This window comes from Eublepharis macularius, chromosome 5, assembly GCF_028583425.1.
Source record: "Eublepharis macularius isolate TG4126 chromosome 5, MPM_Emac_v1.0, whole genome shotgun sequence".
In the NCBI taxonomy this organism is placed as follows: domain Eukaryota; kingdom Metazoa; phylum Chordata; class Lepidosauria; order Squamata; family Eublepharidae; genus Eublepharis; species Eublepharis macularius.
In genome coordinates, this window is record NC_072794.1 from 95,338,728 (window position 1) to 95,360,882 (window position 22,155).

At 41.8% G+C, this 22,155-nt stretch overlaps 1 protein-coding gene and 1 long non-coding RNA gene across 2 annotated transcripts in view; one reads left to right on the forward strand and one right to left on the reverse strand.

Annotated features, from left to right (window-relative positions):
- Positions 1-15,735, reverse strand: part of LOC129330054 (vitamin D3 hydroxylase-associated protein-like) — a 32,647-nt gene extending 16,912 nt beyond the window's left edge. The window contains exons 1-10 of the mRNA XM_054979912.1: positions 15,528-15,735; positions 15,184-15,441; positions 14,276-14,389; positions 10,847-10,990; positions 9,643-9,776; positions 6,800-7,006; positions 5,991-6,031; positions 5,324-5,448; positions 1,862-1,987; positions 1,298-1,395 (exon numbers count right to left, since the gene is read on the reverse strand). Coding sequence (XP_054835887.1) covers positions 1,298-1,395; positions 1,862-1,987; positions 5,324-5,448; positions 5,991-6,031; positions 6,800-7,006; positions 9,643-9,776; positions 10,847-10,990; positions 14,276-14,389; positions 15,184-15,417 — 1,223 coding nt within the window. The 5' untranslated portion in view covers positions 15,418-15,441; positions 15,528-15,735. The remainder of the gene's footprint in view (positions 1-1,297; positions 1,396-1,861; positions 1,988-5,323; positions 5,449-5,990; positions 6,032-6,799; positions 7,007-9,642; positions 9,777-10,846; positions 10,991-14,275; positions 14,390-15,183; positions 15,442-15,527) is intronic.
- On the forward strand, positions 13,264-22,105 carry LOC129330056 (uncharacterized). Its single transcript, XR_008597048.1, has 3 exons — positions 13,264-13,407; positions 14,289-14,352; positions 21,950-22,105. It is a non-coding gene; the product is annotated as an uncharacterized LOC129330056 (long non-coding RNA).
- Positions 22,106-22,155: the final 50 nt, after the last annotated feature.

Consider the following 22,155-nt stretch of genomic DNA (forward strand, 5'->3'; position numbering starts at 1 on the left):
CACAGCTTCTGGGCTAGCTCTAGTTAACTTCTGCACATGTATAGGAACCTGAGTAAAATCCAGGCCAGTGTCTTGTGCTCTGTCTCTCTCCCCCTTTCCTATCTTGTGTAGTTCAACAAATCTTTGTGACTATACTGCAGTGAGTGTGAGACTGGCGATTTTAGGGGTTTGCTACAAACCAGCATCCTGTTGCCTCTTCTTGGACTGAGGCCTGATCAATCCTGGTCCAGGCAGCAAGCGCTCCCCCTTTTAGACAACCAGTCAGCCTATTCTGTTATAACAGCAATATAAGAAAGTACTGTTAATCATCTTGCAGATCTTCTGCACTATGATTTAGTGTTCAAGTGTGACTCAAAGTTACAACATTCAGTGTTCATTAGTAAACTTAAACTCATCTACTTCCTTGCTTCAAAGAAAATTCCTGTTTGAATCTTTGTAACAATCACATTTTTATCATATTAGCCAAAGTTACCAGGTTCCCACTGGTTGCGGTGAATTCCCCGCAGCCAGCGAATACTTCTTACCACTGCTCAGCTGGGCAGCAGGAGAAAAATGGTAGGCAACTGTCAGTATCCTGAAACACTGACATCACTCCTAGTGTGCCTGGAAGGGGTGTCAGCACATTGTCAGGGATGCTCTAGCATTTGAGCAAACCAATTGCTAGAGCGCCTCCTGGCAACATGCTGACATCACTTTCAGATACACAGGAGTGATGGCAGGGCAGTGCCAGCAACATCATTATGTCACTGGTGAGCCCATCACCACCACATGGGTAAGTCTTCTGCAAGTTGCCAGTCTTGTGCAGGCAACCCTAATTTTAGCCATTGCATCAGGACAAACATGAAATAGAATAAATAAATAAAAATTAATTATGAACTTGTAAATACGAAAATTGTTATGTAGGATTAGAAGAAAATCTTTTAAATAGATGTTGTTTTGAAAAACAATCCCAGCCACCATCTTAAGTTGGAACTTATAAATCAGAAAGTTTGCACTATTGTTTCTTGCTGGCTTGAAGGACTAACCAGTGGAGAGATATATCAACAGATTTGATTAAACTAATCTGTGTTCTAGATCAGATAAACTTGATGGAGAATAGAGACTATGCCAGTTGTATCTGATGATCACATCTCTCATTTCCTGTAGACCAGTTTCCTGGTTTATCAGAAAAGCAATATTGGTTATACACAAACAATTTGAATGAATTTAAAGTATATTAATTTAAAGTTTGCTTTAAAGTCTATTCAGCATTGTTGGATGAGATTCTTGTTATACCTTAAGGCTCCTTTTTACTTACAACATGGTCAATAGAGTTGAGCCTCCATCAGCAAAAAGGCCTTTGATAAAAAGTTCATCCATGGCATACGCCACTGATGGTGGAGTGAAGGGAATTAGCTGCAAACAAAGTAATATTCAGTAAGCTATAGTGCCATGACATATAATGAACTGACCAAAAGCCATATTTACAAACATTTTCCTAGTGTCTGCTAGATTAAAGTTCCCCAAGGCACTACTCAAAGAGTAGCAGGATTTTAGTCCAGTGGCATCTTAGAGACCAACAAGATTTTCAGAGTGTAAGCTTTTGGAAGTCAGAGCTCCCTTCTTCAGACACTTCAGATTCAAGTTTATTGTGCATAACAGCACAGCATTCCTCATCCAAATAGGGTCCCACCAATTTACTATTAGATACAGAAATGCAGAAGGCATGGTTTGGCTGTTCACCTGATAATCTAGATCACCTAGATACTCAACTGTATTAATATTAACATACTCTATTAATAGAGTAAGTCATCTTGCAAACAGCTTTCTTACTTGTTCTATGCAGAGGAATGGAAGAAGTAGGAACACCAAAAGTATATACCGTATGACCAGCTCCTTGGAGAAGCTTCCTAGTTTCATGCACAGCACGCCTCATGCAGGGAGGGAGCAAGAAATAACCATCAGTATCATAATACCCAATCCGGAGTGGAGCAGTGCTAGAGTATACCTAGAAAACAAAAGAGAGGTACTTTTCGCACTGGGACTTTAAAGCATTTCAGCACCTTTTCTGCTTCCCATGCTTGCAGGACTTTAACACTTGCAAGGTAGTCATGGGATGCAGAACCAATGTTTGACTGCAGCATCCCCAATTTTCCCCCCTGGACATACTGCAATGTTATTTTGAAGCCGCTGCCAAGTCGCATCTGGTCCAATTAATGTCAGTGTGAACCTTATACTCCCCTTCTGCTTCTCTTCTCCTCCTCTCCTTATCCCTGAGAGCTGATTGGTCTGTGCAGAATTAACCACTTCCACCGTCCTCAGCTCTCTGAACTCATTGTCCACCATTTTTTTTTAGTAAAGCGAGGTAAGGGTCATAAGGCTGCTTCTCCGTTGGTTTCCTTCCTCCCAGGTATGCATGCACTGTCGTATTTTTTTTCTCAAAGCCAGGAATGGTTCCTAAAATTGCTGCTAATTCCCTGCTGGTTTTAAAAGCCAGAAAAGGGTTACATGGCTACTTTCCCCTTCCTTCCTTGGGATAAGTGCACACACACTTTTTTTTCCCAAGGCAATAATGGGTTGTAATGTTGTAACAGTGTAATGTTACTGCACATTCCTCCAGGCTTTAAAAGCCAGGAAAGGATTAAATGGCTGCTTTTCCTTCCCTCCCAGGCATGTTTTGGGCTTTGCCAAAGAGAAAAAAAACCCAAGCATTTTGCACAACCCTTTGGAAACAAAGCTGCAGCTTGCTGGGAGGGGATGAAGTAGTAGCATTTTAACCCTTTCCTGGCTTGGCTTTTAAAAAAAATAAACGAGAGTGGTACATGTTTTTCCCCAGAACTCTGCCACCAATTGCCTCTCCAGTGGGCAGGGGACAGCCCAGTCAGCAAAAGAAGTGGGGATGGGTTCCAACATTGCAACATTGCTATTCATGCTCAAAGTTTTTTTAAAAAGTGTGATGTGAATTGCAAAGCCCCAAAAGCCCAAAACTGTACCGAGGCTTCAAAGTGAGTCTGAAATGAAGCACAGACACCAAATTGAAACTGCAGCAGACAGTGTGAAATGAACGGATACAATGCTGAAGCCACTGTGATCAGGGCGAATGCTCATAAATGGCAGTTTAAACTGTAAGTGCAAAAAGGGCCCAAGAGGAGAAAAACTTTCAGACAGTACAAATCAATGTTTGAGGACTTGTCAAAGTAAACCATGGGAATTAATTTTTTGTTTGCCTGCACACTGTAGGCAAGGCTAGACATGATGAAAAAAATGGAATGGCCACTCAATACAGTAATCCCTTTTCCAGGACCCTTGTAACATGTACTAATGCAACTGTTACTGTATTTTGCTCCTGCTGCCACCACCGTCACTTCCAACAGCCAATGATATGGCATGAGATGATGACACCAGGTCACATGTTTGCATTATTATACATGATGGGCAAAAAAAAAAGGGAACTAAGGGCTGCCATGGGGCTAACAGTCCCATATTTATCTTCACAACTACTTCTAACTAATCTCTATATAATTCTGTATTAGTACCTCACTCTTTGGTTCTCTCTAATCCTTCATCTCTGCAGGAATCAAAATATGCTGGTAGTACAACCTATTTTATTGTCAGTGATGGGGTTTGAATTAAAACATTCTTAAAGCATAAGATAATGAGAACTCTGAAACTTTTGCAATATTTCCTTGCCGATCATGCAAGGAAACCCAGCTACAATCAATGACCTCAGATGTCATGTTTAAATTACTCATGTTGTAAACAACTGCTTGTGCTTGCTATTCCTGTTGCATTACTGGTTCTAGAATGCCTTGAGAAGAAAAGAATAATGTTACATTGTGGAACTGTATATTCACAAAGGGGATGTTTTGAAGCAAAAGGAGAAGAAGAATTATATATCAAGGTGATGTAGAATGGGGAAAATTAATCACCATACAGAAAGAAGAAAGTAGTCCCCAGAACTTCTCCTCAGAAAGTTCTTAATGATCAAAACAGAAGAGATGCTAAATTATAATAGTCTCAGCATTCTTTAAGCTTAATTACAGCAGCATGGGGACCTGATTCAGAATGGGGCTATGTGAGGATGGGAGAAAGTATTTACATACACAGTTTCAATAATTTAAACCGACAAGTGCACACACAAACACACAACTGAACAAGGGATCCAAGCAGCTGTAAATGAGTTAGAGAGATGCAAGATCAGTGATCTCTGTATTGTCGAAGGCTTTCACGGCCGGAGATCGATGGTTGTTGTGGGTTTTCCGGGCTGTATTGCCGTGGTCTTGGCATTGTAGTTCCTGACGTTTTGCCAGCAGCTAGGATGAATCAAACAACCAAGGAAAAACAGTCTCCTACAGGAAAAGTGTTTTTGCCTTATATCAAAGGAATTACTGATCAGATGGGAAAGCTTATGAAAAAGCATAACCTTCAAGCAGTATTCAGACCCACCCGAAAAATACAACAGATGCTACAATCAGCAAAAGACAGTAGAGACCCCCTCACCTCTGCAGGAGTATACCGTATACCCTGCAGCTGTGGACAAGTTTACATCGGAACCACAAAGCGTAGCATCCAGACAGGAATAAAAGAACATGAAAGACACTGCAGACTTGGACAACCTGAAAAATCAGCAGTGGCTGAACATAGCCTAACTCAAACAGGGCACAGTATCTTATTCCAGGACACCAAAATACTGGACAACACTTCCAACTACTTTGTCAGACTGCACAGGGAAGCCATTGAAATTCACAAGCATAAGCAAAACTTCAACAGGAAAGAAGAAACCTTAAGAATGAACAGAGCATGGTTTCCAGTTCTGAAAAACACCAGGCTAACAAAACATTCTATCCCCGACAATAGCCCTGCAGAGAAGATTAGCACTTCAAGCCCCAATCCATATGCAAAAGAACCTCCTCAGGATACAGTGAAGCCTCCCGCCATTAGCATTCCACACCCTGGGAAACTCTTACAGGATGACTCAGCTCAACCCCACCCCTCCTGAGTAGATATAAATGACCTACATCTTTTCCACACTGTGACACTGAGAGATCTCTGTCTTTTGGTGCTACACCTCTGAAGATGCCAGCCACAGCTGCTGGCGAAACGTCAGGAACTACAATGCCAAGACCACGGCAATACAGCCCGGAAAACCCACAACAACCATCAGTGATCTCTGTCAAATCTGGCTCTAGAATTTCAGACTAAAAGTCTCCAATGGAGGCAGGGGCTCTTATGAGGACTGTCAGATTCATAATCAAAATCTGCAACTACCGGATCCTTGGGGATACCATAAAGTACAACACACTATTCCAACACAGTACAAATTGCACCCTAATCTTTGATGTACCTCTTCATTGAACCGCATAGGGGGCACGAAGGGGTCCAGCTGGAACATGTAATCGCATAAGAGAGCCTTCATGCACAGAACCAGGCTGTCCACATCCCTCGCCATTGGTCCCAATGATAATGTAACTTTAATTGAAAGGAGAAGATGGACTTGAATACACATAGTCAACCCACTGGCTCTGGCCAGCAATAAGCCCTCTCATATTATTAGTACTGAAAGAAATTATTCCCTAACATATATTCTCTCAGGGGAAAGGATTGTCTCCCCCATTGTTTTGTAGTTGTTTCTTAAATGCTTGCATTTCTTTAAGGAGCAGGATACATCATTTGCTTAAAAACAAAACCACCCACTTAAAGCAAGATGGGAATGAGAAGGAAAAGCTGATTCAGCATTTGACTTGTTGGTATATACAAATTTCAGAACCAAATCATGCCATGGGTGGATAGCCTGCTGAAAGTGCTATTTAAACATTACCTCAGATCTTGTCCTAAATGTATTTTTCATGAAAAATCGTAATGTCCTTCCTAAAAATTTGCATTTCTAACAACCATTCATCCAATAACCATTCTGCCTCAACTGATACCAGCACTTACTACGACCTATCAAAACTGATCTCTTTCTCCTTTCCTACATGACAAAAGAAAAAAAGAGAGAGAGAAGCATTTACCCGATAGTATTCCATCGACAGGACCTTTTATTCCTAAAGTGCTGTAGAAAAGAAAAGTGTAAGAACACAAATCTGATCAAATAAGGATGATGCACTCACAAGCAGATTATTTAAGGATACTGCCACTCAAATGTGAAGGCAATTGTGGAAAAGATTTGATCTCAAGCCTTTGGAAGTAAACAAAACATGCCTACTATATGGGACAGAAGAGTAACCCATCCTATTTTTTTAATGGGTCCTTTTATATAGTTACTCTGAGGAGGCAACCAAGGTTTTGTCACTGCATTAAGAAATGCATCCACAGTACTAGTAAAATGATGAGCTCATACCTAGTGACCCTGCTCCAGTCTTCAAAGAAGATCCTAATTACTCTCGTCTTAGATCAGGTATGCTATCTGAATGCTTGAAAATCTAACTTCCCTTTGATGGAAAATGCATTCACTGGACAAACACTATTTGGGTCACGTACAATATAGTCCACGCACAAAAGTTAGAAAGGCCCTTGAAAAGAATCAATTGGCAATTAGAGATCTTCATTGCCAGGATTTTAAAGTTACTGGGAACGATATTTCATTTCCTCCCCCAATGAAGTCACAGATGTTTACCTTGAAACTGTGACAGATTTTCTATACTTATCAAAGAATGGCAGTCATTCACATAACTTTGAAAAGGTAGCCATGTTAGTCTGCTGCAGCGAAAAGAACAGTTTTGTGACACTTTAAAGACTAACTCGTTTATTGTGGCATTTCCATTCATGAGTCGGAGCATACATCATCAGATACCTAGTAGATGAGAATCTCAGTACATACCTCAACCTGTCTCCTGTTGGCTTCAGACCACAAAGACCACAGAAGCTGGATGGCAAGCGGACACTTCCACCCACATCAGTCCCAAAACCTAGGATGGACCCTCCTCCTGCAATCAGAGCACCTTCCCCTCCAGAGGAGCCACCGGGACCTTTCCTGTGGTTGAAAGGGTTCACTGTCTGGCCAAAAATTGAGTTGCTACAGCCATAGCTAGAAGATGACAAAAACACAGTAGTTTATTTCTCCAGGCTATATGCAACAAAAAGCAAACAAGATGCAATCCTAAGCACACTTAATTAGAAATTAAAACTCACAGAACAGTAAGGGGTTTTCCACAAGGGGTTTTTCCGTTGGTTCTGGCCCCATACCAGTTTGGTGTAGCAGTTAAGAGTGTGGGACTCTAATATGGAGAACCAGGTTTGATTCCTCACTCCTCCACTTGAAGCCAGCTGGGTGATCTTGGGCTAGTCACAGTTCTCTGGAGCTCTCTCAGCCTCACCCACCTCACAGGGTGTTTTGTCTTGGGGATAATAATGACATACTTTGTAAACTGCTCTGAGTAGGTGTTAAGTCATCCTGAAGGGCGGTATATAAATCGAATGTTGTTGTTGTTGTTGTTGTTATACTGCTTTGATTTATCCTCTATTTCCACACACATTTTTTTGCCTTCAGTTTTTGCTTCAAGTTTGTTGGTCTTTCCCTAGGTTTTTTTCTAGTTTTTTTATACCACTTTACCCTAACCTTTTTTGGAAGCTGATTCTGAGTTGAGTTTTAACTTGTTCATAATTGGGGGGGGGTGTCCTGCCCACTCACACTCACATTGAACCCACTTTTGAATCACTCTTCCCCCATCTTACTCCCCCGACTGCTTCCTGTTTTTTTCTATCTTTTTAAAAAAACCACCATTGACATAGTAATATGAAAATCACAATTTCTTTTAAAAAATTGCAAAAGCCCCGGTGACCAAGGGGAGGGGTGGGGGGTGGCCACTTCTGGCACCAAAGAAGCACTGCTGCTTGAAAAGCACATAGCCACTGCTGCTCTGGGCTCTGTCCCAACAGAGGATGGTTTGTCTTGCTGGTGCCAGAGCCTTTGTCTCCTGGCTCTGGGTCAGGCTGGGATGGTTTGCGCCACAGGAGCAGGGTCACTTAGGTATGGGTGGCAAAGCTGCCCCCATTCTAGACATCTCCATGCAAAGATTTCCCATGTGTTCATTTTGGATCTTTTAATATTTTTTTAAAAATCTTTTAAAAATTCAGCCCTTTTATTTCTATAGCAATATAAGCATGCACAAAAAATAAAAGGGGTGCTGTGTCACCAATGACAACAGCATCCTCACATGAACATCCTGGTTATTTAAGGCACATGCAGAATGAAATAAACCACAACTGTAAAAATGCAAAGGGAGGGCAGACATGTGGAAGAACTGTACCCAAACCAATTCCAGGGCTTGCGGATTGACTGATAAGAAAATCAGGAATAAGTTGAATGTGCAGAAAAGTCCTAAGACTCTCTTCTGAGTAAAGATGCATAAAAATTGGCTGTTAGAACATTTTGTCCACAACAGATCTCACAAACCCATTGTATCCTTCACAAGGCTAACGCATGTGGAGAAGGAATGGGAGAAGGAATGTTCACGTCATGTGGACACAGCATTTTGAAACTGTATGTTCACAGATGCCGTCCACATGATCAGCAACATTAGAAAAACAGTAGTCCTGATAATTGATAGGTGCTGTGCACACATGAAGCAACATAAGGTGGGTACCATTATACCTCCTCCATGTGTATGGGTCATGTACATGTATAGAATTCTCCAACTAAAGAGATACCAGAGTATAAGAATACACAATAACATTTGTATTTCCTTGTTAGTTACAAGGTCCCTTGTAACTAGTAGACAGAAGCTAGCCTCACGGCCTCAAGACAGAGAAGAAAAAGAGAGGAACAAGCCAAAATGGAGGCTTGATGGCAGTATATTCAATTCAGTTGGGGCTGCTGTGCTGTGCTACAGATGCTTCCAAGATATAAACAGTAAAAGCAGAAAAAGCCTATTCTTACTGATGATATTCCTGTCACTGCTATGGGGCTGTTAAAGAGCAGGAGTGTTCCTTCAGGTATTACATGGGAACCCTAAAGATACTCAAATGTTTTCCTTGTGAGCACCTCCCAATAAAAAATAAAAACTATGGAATACCCTAAGCATAATGAAGATAAAAGGCAGACAATCCCTTCTGTTAGCAATAAAGAAAGGCAGAGCAAGAATAAAGGAGGCAGTTCCAATGCAGCTCCCACACATGCACCAACAATTGACACAATATAGAGGCAGTATTATTTATTAAATGTCCCAGCTGTTAATCATATTGACTTACACTGTGTAATCCTCCTGGAGTCTCAGTGAGAAAGGAGGACTATAAACAACATAAATAAAATAAGTATTGCATAGCAGAGCATTGGCCTCAACCTGGGAAGACCTATTTTAAATCCTTATGCAGCCATAAGCTCAATGGGTGACTTGTCTCACAGGGATGTTGCAGTGGTGGGGGGAGCACCATGTATACTATCCAGATTCCCCTGAAGGAAGGCCAGGACAAAAATAGACAGCTATCTCATATAACTGTACAGATTACAGTAACAGGAAATGATCTGATTAAGAAATAATATGGGGTTGGAATCCATGCATACCCTGGTATCTACTTAGCCTCTCTCAATATCAGTAACCTCATATCCATCAATGAAGATGAAAAAGTAAGTTTCTGATATGACATTCTGTAGTCAGTGAAAAAACAATGCAAAACTGATTAGATAAAGGAAAAGCCACAGTGCATAAGACTAACACTACTTACGTCATTAAGGATTGGGGAACATTGGTTATTACAAATGGATTTGCTCCCTGTCTCTTCAACACCTTGACTAACACACTGTCCTCTTCTTCTAGAATATCAAGTGAAGCAACAAAGCCACATGTTAATAAGTGGCCCTAAAAAACAAGACACTTGTTAGGTGCTGGATATTGAACTGGTAGACAATCATTCAGAAAAAGTAAAAAGCAAAAACAACATTGCAAACCAACACTGTCTTTCTCATCCAATATTATCTCTTGCTCTTCTTAAAAAGAGTTTTCTACCAAGAGGACCTAACATAGAGCCAGTTCACTATGCAAGTAGTCATTTGGGCACTAAATTGGCAGGAGGCACTACCTGGAGGAGGTAGCGTCTGTTATCACTAGACATGGGCACGAACAGCAATACAAATGAAAAAAAGCCACGAATATTGGGTTCAGCTGTTCATGAACAAGCCATTCGTGAGGCCCCATTCTGAACAAACATTGTTGCAAAGCCTTGTTCGTGCATTTGTCAACCGTTCGTCAAGCCAGACAGTCTGGTGCCTCCCTGCGGTGCTGGCTCTGCCCACTGTCAGAGGGACAAGGGGACGTCCCTCTGACAGTGGGCAGAACAAAGCCCCGTGACGGTGGCTCAAGGGGAGTCCCCTCGTCCCTCAGTAGGCAGAATGAAGCCCCATGGCAGCAGCTTGGCTGGCTGTCAGAAGGAGGCTGTAGAGTTAGAGTTGCATGGAAGGAAACCCTCCCTCCCAGTACTACTGCTACCACTAAGCTCCAACAGACTACAAAGACTCCCCACAGCTACTGGTAGCTAGGGTGGTACAAGAGGGGAGGGAACATGGGCCACCTTGGAGCTGGCAGAAGCATGGACGGGGGAGACAAAAAAGAGCTGAACTGGCCGTGCTTAAAAGCTGCTCTGAGAGTTAATGAAATTAAGAGTTAATAAAATAACGAGTGCCCCTTCTTAATTAATTAATGCAACTTCATATTTCCATACCACAAATGCATGTTAATACGTTTATGCCCTCCTATGCAAATTCTAATCATAACCGTCCCATGCATGCTCCAAATTTGTTGTCTAAGATAATAGTCCAATGAAAAGACTGTATTACGTGCATGGTTGTTGTATTGGCACTTAGTAGCTCTACTAGGGTTATCTCTGCACTCTGACTCCAGACAATCACTGTCATCCATAGAAACAGAATCACCTTGTAGCCAATGTGGTCCTTGATGCTGACAGGTATACCATATAGTAAGCCCTTTTCAGTCTGCCTTTTTAGTTCCTGAAGGTGCTGCTCGCATTCCGGAATAAAATGCCGCACACAGTTTACCTCTTGGTTTACTGTTAAAGCCTTTCCAAAGAAAGGCAAGCAAAAAAAGGTGAGTGATTAATTAGCAATAAAAGTAGGATTTATTTTCTATAAAATATTTATATCCTTTCTTAACCACTGAATGGCTCAATAAATAAAAAGAGTAAGCAAAAAAATCCAACAAAATAAGTCCAGAAAAACAGTCAACAAAAGATCAGCCTACACAGTTCCAACCAATTCCATAAACCTATTGTCTCAACATAGGTTTCACCTTTTTCCTACATGATACAAAGTCCTCAGGCTGCATCTGGGTCTGCCAGAAGGACCAGATATGTGTTACAAGTTTCCTGGTGCAGACAGTTGCCAGGTGCACAGGGACCCATTCAGATAAGGACCATGGTGCACAGTAAGCAGGTGCTTTAAGTATTCCCCCACTGTACACTGGAGCCCATAGGCAGCCTTTTGTTACAGCATTTTGCATCTTTTTTCCTGTAGAGCAGCTCAAGACCAGACTGGCAGGACAAATTGAATTCATGACATAATAGACTACCCATAAAAGATAACATACATCAAGGCAGAAAGGCAGTAACAAAATTATGACAGAGGTGAACTGGTTAATTTTTAAAGTGAGATATATGAAGGAGATTTTTTTAAGCCTCCAAAATATGTGCATTATTATGCATTGTCCCAGGCTGTATCCACATAGTGAGGATTCTCTATTTGGCATTCATTGCTACTGAAGCCACAAGGACATTTTCAATGGCAACGACGATTCCTCTGTTGAGCCACAATTTTCCTACATTTCCACTGATTTTTATGTCAACTCTATATTACTTTCTGCACAGAACTCAAGATTGTTGGGTCATACATTAATCCTACTTGCATACAACTGAGGGTGAATTAATATGCAGTATAATATAGAAAACCTTTTTCTTCCAGGACCTGATAAATATTTAAACTTGCTCTTGTCCCTCCCACATTGACTAGATAAAAAGCTCTTTTGAACTGTGCTGGAACTGAACTGTGAGAGATCTTTCTCTAATGGGGAACAGTGAGTAAATATTAGGGGAGATAACCAAAGAAGAGCCTTTCCTCTCGCAAGATTTTTCACTTTGCCATCTTCAACCATCGAGGGCAGATATTAGAAGAGAGATTCTGCCCATGCAATAGTGACGAGATAGAGACTACGGCACATGTGTTTTTCCATTGCCCTTGTATATTGAGATTCAGGCTGTGCATATTCTTCCACTACTTGAACGATCTACAGACATCTCTGATTCAGCCAGTATAAATATGCTGCTGAGGAATATGGATTTGAAGAAAGGGATTTTATATACCACTTCTGTGCCTTTCAGTATTCGCTGCCTTTCAGTATTACATGCCTTGCACTTTTTTTATGCTCAAGAGCCATTGTAGTATTTGTAATGCAACCTGTAAGAATATGACACTTGAAACAAGAAGACCAAAGAAGATTGTATGCTGAAATTCTGTAAGAACTGAGGACTAAACAATATACTGCTTGTAGAGATGCACCTGTAGAAATATTACACATACGTTATATTATCCTATAGGATTCCAATAGGAATCAATACAAGAGAGCCTTTTGTAAAAACTGATTAATGTAGCAAGCTGGGTCAGCCACTTTCAGCATTCTCTCTCTCAAGGCTGCAAAAAGGGGAGAGAGTGCAGAAGTGGGGGAACATTCCTTCCTGCCCACAGACCTCAGTTATCTGAAGGCCCCAAGGCTGCCAAGATGAGACTTCATGGCGCCGGCGAAGGTAACATTGGCAAAAGGGAGGTGGGCAAAGAGGAGGCAGAAGGTATCCTTCCTAGGGGAACAGGCACAAGGACACGATAAGGAACTGCAAATTTTGGAATTCCCCCAAGTAGGTAGCTGACCTAGATTTGTGTCTTTCAATCAAACTAACCCTAGACACCTGTGTCAAAGACTACGAGCCAATAAGATAACAAATATTAGAATATTGTAATATTGTTATAATTAACCTGAGGGTATTAATTGCCTTGCACTTCTATTGTAGCTTTGATGAGCTTTGGACACAAGGAGACCACCTACTCCTGTGTAAAATTGCTCCTCCATTGTTTAAATTAAACAATCTATTTTACTTCAATTCAACAGGACTCCAGGAGTGTTTTTTTCATTGTGGTTTGGCTAAGAGAAAGAGATACCACAAAGGCACAAAGTTTTTTGCATAACACTGCTGTCTGATGAAAGTTCAAAGATTACTTAGCAAGTAGCCAAGTTTTGCTCCCAAGCGATTAAACTCTGTTCCCTTCAGATCTCGCCAGGCAATGCTGATGAGGAGCCAATTGTTATATTTAACACTGTATCCTAGACTTTCTTAATCATATTTTGTCTGGGTTTGTGTAAATTTTTATCTGCATCTGCTGTCAGCCCTGATTTAAATGCTAGAAGGCACTTGGCATATACTGGCCATCTGGTTAAGTATCATACCATTATATTTTTAGCTGATTGGTTTTGGGGGGTTGTTTTTAATATGCCAGATAGGGTTGTTTTTGATGTTATGTATTAGAGTCCAGAAGATCTATTTTATCTTGTATGGTATAATTTGCTTGTTTCTCTGTTTTCTATCGTTTTTCTCTGGCCATGGACTGTAATAAACTAATATCATAAGTTAGGGGAGAGAAGGATCTTGCAAGCCTATGCTCTAAACCCAAGAGGAAATCTTGATCCCAGTCAAATATACCTTGATCTGGAAATAAATTGCACTAAATTATGGACAACAAACCTGTGCAAATTTTCCTAATATGCTTATATGGAAGAATATAACATTTTTATAAATGTCTAATCTACCTTCTAGACAGACCAGGGGGGGGCCCAACGTGGAGCCCGTGGGCACTATATGCCTGTTGGAACCTTTCCTGGTGCCTACCAAGAATTTTAGAAGATAGCTGGTGTCAAATGAAGCTTTTTTTCCAGCGGGGTACTGATTGGCTGTGCAGATCTTTAAAAATGATGCTTTGATAGCAGCTACCATCACTGCACAAGGATCTTCATTGTGTGACTGTAGGCAAACTGTGCATATTGAAGAAAATATTTTAAAACCGTTATGTTTATCTTAAAAGGCATTCTGTTAAACAGAACTTCTGTATGAAACATTGGACAGTTACTATTAGAGTTATGCATAACCTCAGTACCTGACATTTTGTGGTAGGCTCCACCTCTTGCAGCAGCATCCATTTTGTGGTTGTGCCCACCAACCTTTATCAGAAGTCCAAATGTGCCCACAGGCTCAAAACAGTTGGGGACTCCGGGATAAACAACTAATTAGATTTCATTCTTCTCACCTTCTCCATGTAGGCATAAAGGACAGTTTCTGGAGATAGGGACTCTTCCCTCAGCTTCTCAGTCAACTTAACCAGAGGTAAAGAAAGGATATGAGCAGCTTGTACACTCGGATTCTGTAAGGACAGCATGTGGCATAATAATTTTGTTGCGCTTAGATGGCATCTTGCATTTACAAAATATTCTACTAGTCTTGGCCCCAAACTACCATTCTGTTTACAGACGGCTTGGATTCTGAGTGGTAAGAACAGCAACTTGGAAGCTTTATACAGGTTGGTTAGGAGTAAGGGAAACAATAAGGATCAATAGAGACCCTGAAGTTTCCATAACCAGTGGGGGGAAACAAAGGTTAAAAAGCAAAGAAGGTAAGAGTTAGCAGGTATTTCTGTTTGTGCCTCTTACATACAAGTATAAAGCTTGTAAGATGGAGAAATTCATGGAAGCCATCAATTAAGGTCCAATGAATATGAGCTAGCAAATTATTATTACTGTTTTACCTGTATAAAGGTAGTATGCAAAATAAACTACTTCAAGTTGGTGTTCCAGCACTGTATGCCCAGGGAGACATTTCTTGTCTCATTTTAGACAGATCCATAGAATTGTAAGCATGCATCAACTCATGAAAGTCTCTGCCAAGGACTGAGCAAAACTGCAGCTGTGTTTAGGTGAGCTGGCCAAGGATTTCACACCACTTCTCAGCCCTTCAAAATCCCAGTTTTGAAAGTACTCTTTCTAAGGAAATTGAAATTTACAGAACTTCAGGGAAATATCAAAAATCAAAACTGGAGCATACTCAGAAATCGTTTTATTCCCTGAAATTTAATATAGACCAGCCCATACAAACAGCTAAAATAACTCACAAATCTGTTACAACCACACACATAAACAAACACACTTGAGGAGTGTATACCTGCTTTTTAAACTTCTGAACAGCTTTTTCCATTTTTTCCAAGCCAAGATCCCTCTTTTTCCGTGCCTCCTGTATTTGTTTTTTGATAGTTTTCTGGCTCACCCATTTGAGTGCCAAGAAAGCTGCAGCTGAGCCACAGATCAGGGCTAACACAATATGAAGAAGATCAATTTCAGCCTCAGGCCACAGCTGCTTCAACCATTCATGGATCACAATGAAAGCCTCTTGCTGCATTTTGGAACAGAATGCCTTGGGATCCTGAAAGATAGTGAAAAAGAAGAGTGAAGGCCAACTAGTGTAATCACATGAAGATAGTCTGTATGTACCAAATTCATGGTCTAAACCTTATTCTGAAGTCTTGTCCATTTCTGGATAGCTCAAGGCTTATTTTGGAAGTTAGAGTTCACAGTAAGAAGAGGCTACTGCAGCGAGGAAACACACTACTGTGTTACAGTATAGTTTGCTAGAGAATACAGATTCAGACCATGGCCTTAGTGCTCTGGCCTGAAGCCCAGAGGAGTGGGAGGAACTAGCCAATCAAACTGCACATGTTTCAGGGCTGTTGCCAACTTTCCTTAGTAGGTAGCACTACCCCTCCCACAGGTTGTAAAAAAACCCCACAGTTTTACTCATTACCCTATTGATAAATCCAAGTATCTCTGTGTAGCTTTCATGTCTGTGGATTGTTAGTAGAGATGGGCAAGATTGGCATTACGATCGAAAAATACCCACGATAATGGCGATTGCGCGATCTGGACCCGGCAGATCGGTGCCGTCCACGGCAACCGATCCAGCTTTCGGGGGGGGGGGGGGGCTTGATCGAGGCTAGATCGGGGCGATCGGGCTTGGATCAGGAATCCAGACACACAGGCGCCAGCAATCTATTCCCCTGGCAATGGAGTCAGGGGAATGCCTGAGCTGTGTTTGCCCTCCTTCTGTTGCCCTGGAAACCCGAATGGAAGCCCAGCTTTCCTTGATTAGCAGGGCTTCCTTCCAACCACGGAGCAGCAAAGCAGTCACCAGTTGGGAGAAGACACCCAGGGGAGGGAGGGGGAAGGGGGTGTTCTGTAGCCATGGGGACTCCAATCTCATCCCTGCAAACCCTGAGAGGCAGCTCTGATGGCCAAACACAGACAAGCAGCCAGACCCCCCGCCCCCTGAGGGGAGGCAGCTCGTCACCGTCTCCCCGTGCCCGCTGGGCCTGGCGGCCGCCATCATCACCCACCATTCATTTCTTGCCAGCACGCTCCTTTTTGGTCTGGCAGGCGGGCACATGGGGGGTGCTGCCGTCGAGCGGCCAAACCCCCCGCCTCCTGAGGGGAGGCAGCTCATCGCTGCCTCCCCATGCCTGCCAGGCCCGGCGGCCACCGCCACCATCCACCTTCCCACATTGCTGGGAATAGCAGTGCCCCTCCGCTTTGGCCTCCACGATCCACGATCCACGGATCGGAACTGGGAGATGATCGGTGTGTATCGTTAATTCAGGATCGTTGCTGGCACCGATCCATGATCAGCTTGATCGGTAATTTTTTTTTAATCGTGCCCACCTCTAATTGTTAGCATCATGAAGGTGTAAAGTGGATTAAATATAGTTATGCTAAAGTTTAGAAGCCTTTACCATAGTTAAATAGAGGAATGTCCTTAAGTGAGTCCCTTAAATACCATCCTTGCTTATGGTCTGTTACAAAGCCCCATTAAGAGCCTTGTGAAGAAACTGAAATATTCATGTTATCAGTTTGAAAAGGAAAGCACAACAGCACTTGAGGCAGATTCACCAGCTAACTAAGCTAAGCACATTTAGCAAAGAAGAGTTCACCCACCTTAAAAATCTATACACAGGTAGAAGTTACTTTTCATTTGGACATTTCATCCTCTACACTCTAACCAGAGCGCTGTAACCAGAATGTCAGGTTGTCCTATAGCAATTGCTTTGCTTCTCTATCTGTCACCCTCAGTCCTGGATCTCTAGTAGCCAGGTTTTATAATCCCCCAAATTATCAACTATTCCTTAATTATTTTGTAAAACTTCACTAGGAGATGAGACCTGCCCATTTTTTCCAGTAGTAGTTCACCATGCATGCTCTCCAAACCCACAACCCTCCACAAGCCATTGACCCTCTTTTGGGTGTTCTGGTGCCTCTTGGTCAAGAACTAAAGGAAAGCCTGAAAGGTTGGAGTATAACTAGGTCATTAAAGAAATTGACAACTTCCCTTCTTTTTATATGAGCCTCTTGATACAGTTAGCAGTTGCTTAAGCAGATATTGGGTCTTCCTTTTCTCACATGCTCGTGCCATTTCCCGTATTTTCCTCATCTTGGAGCTGCTAATGCCTATCCACCTTTGGGGGTCCAGGCATGCCAGAAACAATCATCAGATCCCTTCAAGTCATGGTAACAAAAGAAAGGATTTTATTTCCTTAAGCTCTTAAGTATCAGAGGGCAACCGTGACCTTGACATTTATCTTAAACCAAGGGAACATTGGGTGGGCAGAGTTGGGTTGAGTGTTGAGCATTACCACTAAGGGGCACCAACCACCATAGATTTTTTTAAAAGACAGAAGTATTTCTGTTCTTAAAAATAAACTGTTATTCTGTAAATGGAAGTTGTCATGTCACATGGCCCTTTTCACACTGCTTACCGGGATTCGCAACGACACGGAACATCACGCTACAAACGTGGAAAATCGCATTTTTTCACGCAAGATTTGTGCGATGTCATGCAAATCTCGCACGAGAAAATGTGATTTTCCGTGTTTGTAGCACGATGTTCAGCGTTGTTGCGAGTCCCGGTAAGCAGTGTGAAAAGGGCCAAAGTTTAAAACCCTTTTTCAAAAATTTCTTAGCTGAAGTGAAGCAAACCTGAGTTTACTGGTTCCACTCTGGCAGCCGCTGTGTTCTATTCAACATGAGTACCAAGAACAGCTCTGCACTCTGGATGTAACTGAAAGGGGCAAATTGTAAAAGTGTAAACACACTCTTACACTGTCATCCTACCTGAACCACTAGGCAATATTGACTTTCTGCTACTGATTACTGAAAGTATGTAAATGCAATTGCAAGATTAGCCCTAGTCAAATTTAGCAGAAGGGCATAAATGCTGCCTTCTCACCTTGCCCTTCCTCTTGCTCACACACAAATATGTGCAGACAGGATTCATTCACTCATACATCATGCATCTGACAGAGAGAGCTGTGGCTCTCGAAAACTTATGCTACAATAAGGTTGGTTAGTCTTAAAGGTGCTACTGGACTCTTTACTATTTCACACATACAGATACTCCTTATATGCTTACTTAACCTGTACTGTCTTCATATAAGATAATTTTCTGATGATGCAAACTACCCCTTCATTCTCAAAATCTGATATTTTGAAGTGTTATTCCTTAGTCAGCTGTTTAATTACTATGCTGTTATTCATTGTGAGTTTTAGTAAGCTGAGATTTAAAAATTTTAAAACAAAAAAGATTCCGAGGAGTTTTCCACAGGGCAGTGGGGAGATCACCTACCTCCCTATAGTTTAAATGGCCAGGGAAAGATAGAAAAGCTGTATTTTAAATTCTCCCAGCAAGGTTTCAAAACAGACTTTGCAGTAGATGTCATCTCCCCCACCCAACCCCCCTACAGTTAGTCCTGGGATTCTTCCCAGATTCTTCTGTCTCTGCTGCTCCCTCACAAACCAGTCCTTTATGTTTGCAGTTTTAAAAAGTTTATTGTCCCAAGTTAAGACATGAACAAAACAGGGAAGATAAGCACACCAAGACATCAAACATATTGATAGCATGCTTCAGTCTGCTATTCATCTGAACTAAGAGTAGTCTAATTCCAAGTTACCCAATGACACTTGAACTGTACAAAACTGAAAAAAGCTCACACTACACATAAAATGGATTGGGGAAAGAACTGAAAAAAGGTGGGACGTATCGCCTGTTCCCTTCTGAATAATGAAGGGATGGAATGGGAGTGGCTAAAGTGAAGAGAAAAAATAACAGTGCAAGGAAGGATTTGTATCTACCTAGCATGCAGATGGGCAATAGAGGCAAATAATCCTGTTAATGTTTTCCTCAGATCACTGCTGAAGAAAGGTTTACCAGAAGTTACTGATTCTCAGTAACTCGTGGTAAACCTTTCTTCAGTTACTGAAGCTACTGATTCTCAGTAACTCACCTCTCTAGCTTCACCTTTATCACTACCATCTTTTCCCCCTTCCCAAAGACTTTCTATTGATTTAGGGCTTCCATTTTGCCACAATGTTCCACAAGATAACATTAGGCACCACTTCTCTGTTTTCAATTTACACAGCAAAAAGACATAGCTCTGGCTTCAAGGGCTGCTCTCTTCCCATACTCAGGATGCAGCCTATGCAGAGTCAGACCACTGGCTAGCCAAGGTCAGTAAGATCTAGTTTGACTGACAGCAGAGGCATTTCATATCACCTACTATTTCATCTTTTTAAAATATATATGCATGCCAATGCAAGAGGCTGAGATACATATGGACACAGTGAATGACTATGGAAAGACCCAAGCACTCTAGCTTGATATACTCACATTGAGAGGTCAAAATAGAACTATGGCATAGATAAACAACCACCTTCCTCTGCATTTGACAGATATTGCATTGACCCAACATCACTTTCCAACTCTTGCCCAAAGCCACAATCTCATTATCCATCCCAGGGTTGGTTCTAGGTTTTAGGAGGCCCTGGGCAGAATTTCCAGTCCCCTCCACTCTTCTACCCACCACTCTTCTACCCACACATGTTCTTCCCTTGACTGTGCGCTCACTTCCACCTGCAGCCCTTTCCCCAGTAGCACTGGGTGGTGCTGAAACTGGGAGCATGCTGGAGTGCTACCAAATAAATGGGAGGGAGGACTGACAAAAGCCCTGCCCCACCTCATGCTCTGCTGACGCCTACCCTGATCCATCTTTTCATCTCGCTTTGCCTCTCTGATACTCTTCAGTTCTTCTCTCCCCCTGCAGAAAGACATTCTTACCTTTGCTTCTGTCTCTTCTGAATCTTACACCTTGAGTCACAAGTTATCTGAAACAATAGTGGGTGGGGCAACCCAGTCTACTTGTTGGATGAGGGGGCTGGGGAAGCATGATAAGGGGGTGTGGCTTCTTTTCATCCTAGAAGCATTTTCAAAGAGCTGACTCAAGGAAATTGGGAGGGGTGGGAAGAAGAGCTATGGGGATTTTTGCAGGCTTGGATTGATTCAAATACATGGTGTCACATTCTAGCCTACAGAGTTGAGTGAGAGGTAGAAAATCAGCTGTAATAGTTTTTCCTCACCAAGAAGAAGGAAAATAATCATATGTTGAATTTCTGCCTTAAAGACACAGAAGCATAGCAGAGGCGAGGGAGGGCGGTGGCAATTCTACCAGACTGACTTTTTCAAAGTGGGTTTTAATACTTGCAATATAGAACAGAATTTTTGACTGAACATTTATTTCAATTATTGGCTGAAATATATGTGTTCCAAATGAGTTCTGACAGAAGAGGAAATGTCTCCAGCCAGGTAATTGCAAAGTTCTGATAGAGAAAAGGTATTTTTTGAAATCTGATGTCACACATGCTCTATGCATAGATATTAGGGCTGTTATGTTTCATACACTTAAGAAGAGTAAATTACATAGAACTTGGTGGGAGTTCTGAATAAACTAACCTGTTTTTCTGAACTCTGAGGGATATGTAAATGGGTTACTCTGCGTATTAATGTCAACTTTAGGTCCCATAATCCTCTTTATAAAGAATGGGGGGGGGGCATCCAATTTCCATGACCCAAACAAACCATGTTTGAATTCTGAATATATTCTTGTTGAAGAAATCACATGGTTTTAATGTGAAATTGGGGGTGCTTGCACGTTACTTAAAAAACTGAGGAAAGAAAGTTGTGGCATTAAGAAGCAAACAAGAAAGTCAGAGTTTTTAGGCCATAGAAGATTATGGCTCCTTGGGTTCTTCAATGCCAAGCCAGGGCTGAGGGTAGAGAGCTGAAATGGACACATTCAGGTTCAAATTCAGTCAGAAACCTTGTGGGGTAGCATCTTGGACAAATCCTAATCCTTCTTCTCACAACAGAGTTCCTTAAACACAATAATAGCAACTACAACATTCTCTTTATATACCGCCCTTCAGGATGACTTAACACCCACTCAGAGTGGTTTACAAAGTATGTCATTATTATCTCCACAACAACAATCACCCTGTGAGGTGGGTGGGGCTGAGAGCGCTCCGGAGAGCTGTGACTGACCCAAGGTCACCCAGTTGGCTTCAAGTGGAGGAGTGGGGAATCAAACCTGGTTCTCCAGATTAGAGTCCCGCACTCTCAACCAATACATCATTTTGTAGACAGAAGTACTGTGGAAATGATTTGGGGGTGGGGGTTGAGAAACAAAACAGAAATTTCCTGTATGGATAATAGCACAACAATGTAGTTATGCAAAGGGGTGGGGCAGAAATGGCATTCTCCATAGCATTGCACTCATAAAGTCTAAATGCAGTGGTAACAAGTCCATAGTGTGATATGATCCTGGCCAAAATATATTCAAAATGCAGCTAGCTGCTTGAGAAAATCCTGGAGATTTTGGGATACTGTCTCAGGAAGGGAGGTTAGCAGTGAGATGATGTCACATCATAAGATGGTACATCAAGGTCAAAGTTTCGTTCCTCAATTCCATCCTTTTCAATGAGGTCACTTCCTCCCATCAAAATTCAAATTTTAAATATGATATTAATCTTAAAAAGCCTCTCAACATTTTTTTCAGGTTTTTCTCAGTGCGAATGAGAAACTCCAATCTGAAGAGTCAAAGAAACAAAAACCATGTGAGGTTTTAGGCTGAATGTGTGTAGGTGGTCCAGGATCAGCCACCCAGCAAGCTTCCATGAGTGGGGATTCAAGTCTGGGTGTCCCAGATCCAAGTCTGACACTCTGACCACTACACCACACTGGCTCTTTATTTACAGTGAAATT